The sequence below is a fragment of the Chrysochloris asiatica genome, unplaced genomic scaffold (assembly GCF_000296735.1).
Source record: "Chrysochloris asiatica unplaced genomic scaffold, ChrAsi1.0 scaffold00002, whole genome shotgun sequence".
Taxonomy (NCBI): domain Eukaryota; kingdom Metazoa; phylum Chordata; class Mammalia; order Afrosoricida; family Chrysochloridae; genus Chrysochloris; species Chrysochloris asiatica.
In genome coordinates, this window is record NW_006408520.1 from 20,592,271 (window position 1) to 20,602,160 (window position 9,890).

Sequence of the window (9,890 nt, forward strand, 5' to 3'; positions counted from 1 at the left end):
GAGTGTACCCTTTGGTTGGTTGATGACGCATGGAGGGGATTGTGACCATGGCAAAGAAACGATGTGTGACGGGATCAATGTGAAGCTGATGTCCTCCCATGTGAACTATCACATAATTCACAATAAAGCATTAAAAAAAAAAGGAAGTTGCATCAGGATTGGAGGAAGTCTCAGACTCATCAATAGCCTGTGATATGCAGGTGATACAAAGTTGCTTGCAAAAAGCAAAGAGGACTTAAAATATTTACTTAATGAAGACCAAAGACGAGAGCCTTCTGTATGGGTTGTAAAGAAAACAAAAATGCTCATCATCACTGGACCAATAAATAACATAATAATAAATGGAGAAAAGATTGAAGTTGTCAAAGACTTCATTTTGCTTGGACCCATTATGAACACTCATAGATGCAGCAGTCAAGAAATCAAATGACATATTGCATTAAGCAAATTTGCTGCACAAGTCCTCTTTAAAGTATTCAACAACAAAGATGTCAGTTTGAGGACTAAGGTAAGCCTGACCCAAGCCATGGTATTTTCAATAACCTCACAGCATGTGAAAGTTGGACAATGAATAATGAAGACAATAGAAGAACTGATGAATTTCAGTTATGGCGTTAGAGGGGATATTAAAAGTACTATGGATTCCCAGAAGAATAAACAAATCTGTGTGGGAAGAAGTATAGCCTGAGTTTTCTTTATAAGCCAGGATGAGGTGACTTTATCTGTCATAGTTCAGACATATTATTAGGAGGGACTAGTCCCTGGAGGACATCATGCTTAATAAAATGGAATGTTAGTTAAAAAGAGAAAGACCCCCAACCAGAAGGATTGGCACAGTACAGTGGTAGCAGCAATGGGCTCCTCCATAACAATGATTGTGAGCATGGCGCAGGACCCAACAGTGTTTTGTTCTGCATTGCATAGGGTTGTTATGAGTCAGAAGTGACTGGATGGCACCTAACAACAACAATATCAAGCTTTGGAGGAAAGGATAAAAGAAGTGGATTAAATGTTAATCAGGAACAGAAGTTGAACAAAAGCTGTGAAAGAGGTGACAGACTGGTAAACTCTTGGCTGGCCTGACATGGCATGGTCATCTTGAACTTTTACAAGTACAACATTTGATCAAGACAGCAGCCTTACAACATAAACACACATCAGTGGCTGGTGATAAGACAGATGTGATTCTCCCTTGTTCCCCACACCTGCCTTAGTTACCAGAGAGAGGCCAGCTTCCACCCTCACCCAGTGATATCTTCAGCACCAGTGGCATCCCCTACCCTATTTGAGGTCAGAGGTGCTCCTTCATGGATTGGGCCCTGGTGGTTGCTGTTGTTGTGAAGTGCCGTCGTGTCGGTTCCAACCTATAGTGACCCTGTATAGGGTTTCTGAGAAGCAGCTGGTGAGCTTGAACCGCCAACCTTACAATTCAAACGGCTTTGCAGTCTGGCACATTAACCCACAGTGCCATACCAGGGCACCTATAAATACCTGAACTCTAACTCACCAGATCAGCAGAAAGTGTAGTGCTGGGTCTCAGTCACCCCAGAAGCTAAGAACTTCTTCCATAACCAGATGTCCTGCCCCTAGGTGACCTCTGGGTCCAAAAGAGTTCTTTCCAGAAATAAGCACCCTGATCTCAACCATATTCTTAGCTGGCATGAACTACTTCTGGATCAGGTGTCCTGCAGCCAGGTAAAATCCAGGTCAGCAAGAATTCATCTAGGATTGTGTATCCCACCTCTCTCCAGCCCTGTCCCATGAGCTCTTTGGCTAGCAGAGAATGTTAACCCATTCTGGGTGTTCTACCCCACAGTTTTCTTCTCTCTGGGTCCTACACTCAACCCAGTTTCTTCCTTTGTTTCTCATTTTTTCTCTTCTTAACCTTTTCTCTTAGGTTTTTTTTTGTTTGATTGTTTTACCAAGCTCTTTATCTTTTCTACATCCCTAGGTTTGCTTATTGTATTTTCTCTCCCCTTTTTATTTTCCTTTCCTTTTTATTCAATTATTTTTTCTTGCTGCTGTTTGCCTACTTTCCTCAGCTTTTTATTTTTCCCCCCTTATCCCACCAATGGGAGACAACAATAGTGCCCTCATGGCCCAGTCACACCAATACCTCCTGTAGCCCCATATACTGGACAAGGACCACTACTACCTGCTCTTGTAACATCTAAGAATTAACAGTCAAACCCACCTTCAACTTGGTTACATGAACAGTAAACAGAAAACTCTGCATACACTCACATTCGCTTATCACACCCACCAGAAGACAGGTGGTGAGTGCCTAACATACAAAAACACCACCACAAGATTTTGAAGAAAACAATTTCAGTTCATACAAAGAAAGAAGACTCAAATAAGGCTCAAAACAAGTGAGTAAACTACAGAACCAGAAGTCCTTTCTGAAAAAGAAACAGTATGGGAAACACCTGATAAGGAATTTAAAAAATGGTATTTAGGTACTTTCAACAGATTGAACTATCAAGAAAGCTGCAGACGAAATCAAGGAAAACACAAAACAATTCAGAAGAATTCAGGAATATGTAATACAAAAATAGAAAACTAAGAATTCAGAAATAGAATATATACTGAAAGGGCATGGAAAGCCTAATTAGTGAGCTTGAAGACCACTCTGTTCATACTAACCTGACAGAGGAGCATGTGGCACCGAAGCATAAGCACTCGACCTCAAGGTCAGTGATTCAAATTAACCAGCTACTCCTCAAAAACCCTATACAGGGTCACTATGAGTCGGAACTGACTCAACGGCACTAACAACAAAACAGGAACATACGCAGAAAACAAGAATGAGAAATAGCCAGTGTGTCAAAAATAGAGAAATAATGTGTGATCAAAATTGCAGAACAGGAAAAAAGAGAAACAAATGTCGAAGACTTGGTGGAAGAAAAATTGTATAACATCTTGAAAGATGGGATGATAAGCACTGAAGATGCTAAACAAACCCCAAAAGAAAATCACCAAGACATCATATTCCAACTTTTCAAAACCAAAGACAAGGAAAGAATCCTGATATCAGCTTGGGAAAAATGAAAAGTTACCTACAGAGGAGAAACCAGTAAGACTAACTTCTGATTTCTGAACAAAAACCATGCAGGCAATAAAGCAATGGGATGACATACATAAAACTGAAAGAAAAAATTGCCAACTAAGAACCACGTTGTTGTTGTTATTAAGTGCTGTCAAGTCAGTTCTGACTTATAGCGACCCTGCATAGGGTTTCCAAGGAGCAGCTGGTGGGTTTGAACTACCGACCTTGTGGTTCATAGTCCAGTGCTGATTCACAGAATCAATCTGCTAAATTGTCCCTCAAAATTGACAGTGAAATTAGGACATTTCCAGATGAACAGAAATGAAAGGAATCTGTGAAAACCAGACCAACTTTACAAAAAATACCACAGGGAGTTCTTTGGCAGAGAACCACCAACAGTAGATAACAAACTGAGATTAACATATATGACAATATCACCCAGAACTCAACACAATGTATTCAAAGTAAAAACAACCTTAAGACTGATAATAGGGAACCAGAGATATCAATTTATAACAAGGACAATTACAAAGCAAAAATAGGGAATAGTGTAATTACAGAACTTTCAAATGGAGAGGAAGTCAAGTAAATTTCAAAGTAGACTAATTTAAACTTGGGAAGAAATTATCACATATACTCCATAGATGATGGGGAAGACAAAATAAAAAAAGAGGGGAGGCTGGCAAAAAATGATGGAGGTGCAGGGGTAGATACAGGGAAGAGTGTTAAGAGTTAAAGGCAACAGAGGAAAATACTGTTATATACACACTCCTGCAATAATGGTCATCTATTAGCAGATGCATGACTAGACAAGAATACTGAACAGGTGTGGGAGGGAGAGTGGGAGTATACCCACAAATCTTTATAAGTTTGCAAATATATCCATGAATGTAGTGGAGCATACAGGGGACAAAGTTATGAAAACTTCTTGGACATAACCAAACACCTTGAGGGAAACGAATTGCTGGGCCTGGGAACTCAGGACCATAGTCTCAGGAGACACCAACATCAACCAGCATAACAATGTTATACATCCTATTTTGATGAGTAGCAACTGGGGTTTTAAAAGCGAGTGAGCAGCCATCTATTAAAGTGCGACCATTGGTCTCTCCCTGGCCAGAGGAAAAAAGAATGATGAAAACTGAAGACAGATGGAAATAATTAGTCCAATGAACAGATAGACCATGTGAACATTAATCTCCATAATCCTGAGACCATAAGAACTAGATGGTGCCTGGCTGTCACTACCAACTGCTCTGACATCGATCACATTAGAAAGTCCTAGATAGAGTAAAAGAAAATGTGGAATAAAACTCAAAATTACTTAAAAAGATGAGGCTTATTTGTTGGATGGAGACTGGTGGAACCCCTCGAGACTGTTGTCCTTGGTTAATCTTCAGGTCTGAAACCCCATGGCTTGGTTTTCAGTTAAACAATAGACAGGTCTATAAGGGGAGTAATAACACCAGTGAGGTCTGCACACCTTAGAATAATCAACCATTTCATATCAAAAGGGCAGCATTTACCCAAAGACAAAACTCACAAAAATTAGGAAAGGAGGAGGAATGAAAACAGGAAACAGGAAGGAAGAAGGATGACTGATGTTACATTGGGGGGATTATAATCAATAAACAGTTAAAAATAGAACAATTCACGTTTTCATGTATTTCACAATTTCTCTTAAGGCAGTTACATTTATTCTATATTACTTTGAAGTTATAAATTAAAAATATACATCAACAAATCTCATCCTCATGCATGAATCCATTAATAAAGGTGGTGCAATGACCAGGAAATTCTATTCTGGGAGTCAAAAGATGTTTTGAGAGATTGCTATAGCCAAGCTAACAAAACCATGAGGAGAGTTTTACGTATTTTTGGGGGTGGTGGTGAGGGGGAGTAGTGGGAATCACAACTTGGAATTTCTATTACACTTTAAACACTCTCTCAGATAATTAAATAACCAATACACTCTCTCAGATAATTAAATAACCAATACATTGATGTATTGAAATCCTATTAAAAAGATCTAAAAACCTTTCACTAAATGTAACTGGTACACTCTAGTTGACAAAGAACCACAGTATCTCAGATGAAAGTTGTGTTTGTGTCATATTTCAACAGGTTCAATTAGACTTCCTCAGTAGGAACAGCTGTACAATAAATCATACAACTCAAACACATCTTAACCATCACAAAAGAAAAAGTTAACAGGTCAAATATTTCTTTGTGTGGATTAGAATGGGATACTTAAATAATGCATCAGGACAGGAAGTCCATATCACCTGGTTTACTTCTAATGTTTCTACTAAAATGAATATGTATTGTATAAATGATACTGATATAGCCATACCTTTGTCCTTCTTTTAGCAGCTGAAAATCAGGATGTCTGTGACAAAAATATAGAAATAGAAAACTGAAGTTAGAGACAGAGCAACTGACATATGAAACACTTACAAATGTTTACTATTAAGTGCTTAATTACACTAGGTAGAAAATACAATTTAAAGAGAATAGTTCATATAAAGAATTCTGATGTTGTGCTGCAGGATAATGCACTGGACTGCAAGGTCAGTTTGAGCTGTAAGATCAATGGACTAAACTCACCAGATGCTCCTCCAAAACCCTAAACAGGGTTGCTATGAGTCGGAATCGACTTGAAGGCACTGAACATTAGTTCATATATTTTTTCTTTATAAAAAAAATTAGGACAAAATATTATGAAACTCACCAGTAAGAAACCTGTATTTATTTTCTCTAATTCAAAAACCGCTTGTATTTCTGGAGTAAGTTAAAATTCCACCAGGCTAATAAACTATTTTCTGACTAACCTGGACTAAAGTTATCACTCCGTGTTCTAAATTCCAGAGTCATCACTGTCTGTACACAATATTAATTATGTACTCTATGGTGTACTACTAGAACTATTATCTAAAACTTTTCATATGTTTAAGTCTGGTTTCTCAACTAGACTATAAGCTTCTTGTGGGCAGATATCTCATAACTCTTATCTGCTTCCCTTACATGGTCAGTAAAACTTTTAATTTCGGAGAAAACAGTTACACTGTTGTACAGATTACAACTATATATGTGAAGTGATTTAAATCTAAGAAAAAAATTTGCTAGACAATAGCAAAAATCACATCAGGTTAGGTATCATGGATTTAAAAAGTGGGGGGAAGAAATACTCTTACAAAGTCAAATATAAAGAGGAATATACATAATAGCGAATGGATCCAGGAGCATAGGAAAAGTACAAAATACTTCTGAAGTGACTCACACACACACATACAAACACACACAAATCTGGAGTCTTGGTGTGGCGCTGCAGGATAAATACTCAACTGCTAACAACAAGGTTGGTGGTTTAAACCCATCTGCTGCTCCTCGGAATCCCTATATCCTATTTAGGTTTGCTATGAGTTGCTGTGATACTGGAAGCTATGCCACCGATGTTTCAAGGTACACCCATGGTTGACAGATTTCAATTGAGCTTCCAGACTAAGACAGACTAGGAAGGAGAGGCACTTTGAATGTTTAGGCACAGAAAATCTTGTGAATAGCAGTGGAACACTGTCAGATAGTACCAGAATACTGAATATTGAAATATAAATAGCACCAGAATATGGTCAGATAAAGTGGTGGAAGATGAGCCCATCAGGTTGAAAGCCAATCAAAATACAACTGGAGAAAGACTGCCTCCTCAAAATAAAGTTGACCGTGATGACTCGAGTAAAGCTTTCAGGACTTGCATTTGCTGATGGAACACAACTCAAATGAGGATAACAGGTATAAAAATCCATTAATAATCAGAACAGAAAGGCCATGCAGAACACCATCAGTGAAAGCACGGGAGAAAACCATTCAGAGGACTGTCCCAGAACTCTGAACTTCAGATAAAGTGATCAATAAGTGAACAGAGAGCTTAGCAGGAGTAGCATTCGGAACAGAAGTAAGGAAAAAGGTGACTTCTGATTCTGGGCAGCTGGCATGTTCCACCACAACCATTCTGAACAGCAGTGAGCAGACAGAGGGAAACGAGAGCACTCTCAGTGCAGACACCAGCCAGTGATCTTCAGAAACACAGATGCAAGTATTTTTTCCTTATCATGTTTGTTCTTTTGCTCTTTCTCTTCATGCCTTACCCTACAAGAGACACTAAGCACAGCCATACAGCCAAGCTACAATGGCACCCTGTAAAACCCCACCAATTGAGCAAGAGCAAATACCAGCTGCTATATACCAGAGCAGGTTCTATAACCAACACCTGCTAAAAACACTCTGAATTGTGCTGTAAGAGCAGTGAAACAAGAAGCCTATCTACTGATCATAACTATTAGGAGGAAACTGCACTGTGCTTAAGAATACACCATCAGACATTAATCTAATTAATACAAATACAACATCACTACAATGTCTAAAAAACGGCAGAAATTTTCTGCTCATGTACAGAAACAAGAGAGTAGCTCAAACAAACTACCAAAAAGAAAAGTTAGGAATGGCACTGGTGGGTTAAGAAGTGTTGGAATTGTCTGAAAGGGAATTTAGGAGAAAGATGAGGTACATCCAAATGCTCCACAGAAAGGTAGAGGGAAATAAGGAAGAAGTCAGAAAAGAGGTACAGGAGCATTTAAAGTACATACAGCATTAGCGACAATCCAAAACCTGCAAAAAGAGATCCAGATGATCAATGTTAAAATATCATAAATACACAATACACAGAAATATAATACAAAGGAGTAGAACTGAAGGGATGGAAGCCATAATGAGTGAGCCTGAAAATAAGTTATTTAATACTGCTAAGATAGAAGAACAAGAAAAAAAATCTAAAAAAGGCTTAGATTCATGTGGGACAACATGAAAATAAATAACCTGAAGCTGATTGGAATTCCAGACCAGAAAGAGACAAAGAACACCACAGACGAGATAGCTGAATACCTTATAGAAGAAAATTTACCTAACATCTTGAAGGACAAGAAGCTAAGCATTCAAGAAGATGAACAAACCCAAGGCACGATAAGAGCTCAAAAGAAAATCAAGACATTATCATAATCAAACTCTCCAAAATCAAAGATAAGGAGTAAATCCTGAAAACAGGTAGGGAAAAATGAAGTGTCACCTACAAAGGAAAGCCAATAAGGTTAAACTCTGATTTCTCAACAGAAACCATGCAGGGAAGAAGGCAATGGGGAGACATAAGCAAAATTCTGAAAGAAAAAACCTGCCAAACAAGAATCATATATCCAGTAAAGCTGTCACTCAAGTATGAGGGCAAAGTCAGAACATTTTAAAATAAACAGAAATTAGGGACATTGTAAAGGCCAAGCCAGTGCTCCAAAACATAATAAAGTGAGTTCTTTGAACTGAGAACCAACAAGAGCAGATAACAAACAGAGATTCACATATGTGGCAACACCACTTAGAACTCAATCCAGAAATGGAAGAGTCCACAGCACAATAAAACTACAAGAATGAAATTAGGGGTTCTGAGAGGTTAGAGGTTAGTCTATGATCAGGACAACTTCAAAGCAAAAGAAGGGAAAAGTATAGTAACAGAGACTCAGGTGGTAAATAGGTCAGATAAATCTCAGGATAAAACAGACTGTCATAAAATAATAGGAAGACTTAATAAAATACAGGGTAACCTCAAAGAAACTTAATACATCTCCACATCAAATTAAGAAAAGGCAGTCCAAGAAGATTATGGAAACATTGAAACTATGAAGAAATTGGCAAGAAAAAGCACACACACAAAAATGAACTCAGCACAGGAAAGCATACAGAACAAAGACACCAACAGCACCACATAAAACAACAGCTAATGATGGCATTTAATCCATACCTGCACCACATAAAACAACAGCTAATGATGGCATTTAATCCATACCTGCACCACATAAAACAACAGTTAATGATGGCATTTCATCCATACCTATCAATAATAATACTGAATGTCAATGTATTAAATGCACCAGTCAAGAGCCAAAGCAGCAGAATGGATAAGAAAACAGAATCCTTCAATATGCTGTCTACAAGAGACACACCTAATGCACAAAGACAAAAAATAGAGTAAAAAAAATTTAGGATGGAAAAAATATATACCAAGTTAATTGTAATAAAAAACAAGCAGGAATGCCAATATTAACCTCTGATTAAAAAAAAAAACTTTAAAGCAAAGACCAGCATTAAGAGAAAAAGAAGTATACTATGTCATGATTAAAGGGTCAATTAAAGGAGAGGACATACCATAATAAATATCTACACTCCCAATGAAATAATCCCAAAATACATAAAGCAAAACCTAATAAAATTGAGAAAGAAATAGACAACTCTACAATAATAATGAGCTCTTGCAACATAATGGTTACGATTTGGGCTGTGAACGTCAAGGTCAGCAGTTCAAAACCACCAGCTGTTCTGCAGGAGAAAAATGAGGCCTTCTGATCCCATAAAGATTTACAGCCTCGGAAACCCTGTACAGGGTCACTATGAGTAGGGACTGACTCCACGGCAAATAACCACAATAATAATAGTGGGCAATTTTAATACACCACTTTTTAAAAAGGACAGAACCACCAGAAAGAAACTCAACAAAGACACAAAGAAACTACACAACACAATTAACCAACTTGACCTCATGGATTTGTACAGAGCATTCCACTGAACAAAAGCACAATACACATTCTTTTCCAGTGCACAGGGAACATGCTCCAGAATACGTAAGGCCACAAATCAAGTCTTAATTTTAAAACATCAAAATATTACAAAGCGGACTAATTTCTACAATATATAGCAAACTACAACACCTCTACTAGAAAAAGACAAATAACCCCATTAAAAA

At 37.9% G+C, this 9,890-nt stretch overlaps 1 protein-coding gene across 1 annotated transcript in view; it reads right to left on the bottom strand.

Moving 5' to 3' along the window:
* Positions 1-9,890, bottom strand: part of RPAP2 (RNA polymerase II associated protein 2) — a 171,078-nt gene that overhangs the window by 111,412 nt on the left and 49,776 nt on the right. The window contains exon 8 of the mRNA XM_006831052.1: positions 5,403-5,438. Within this exon, the coding sequence (XP_006831115.1) occupies positions 5,403-5,438 (36 nt within the window). The remainder of the gene's footprint in view (positions 1-5,402; positions 5,439-9,890) is intronic.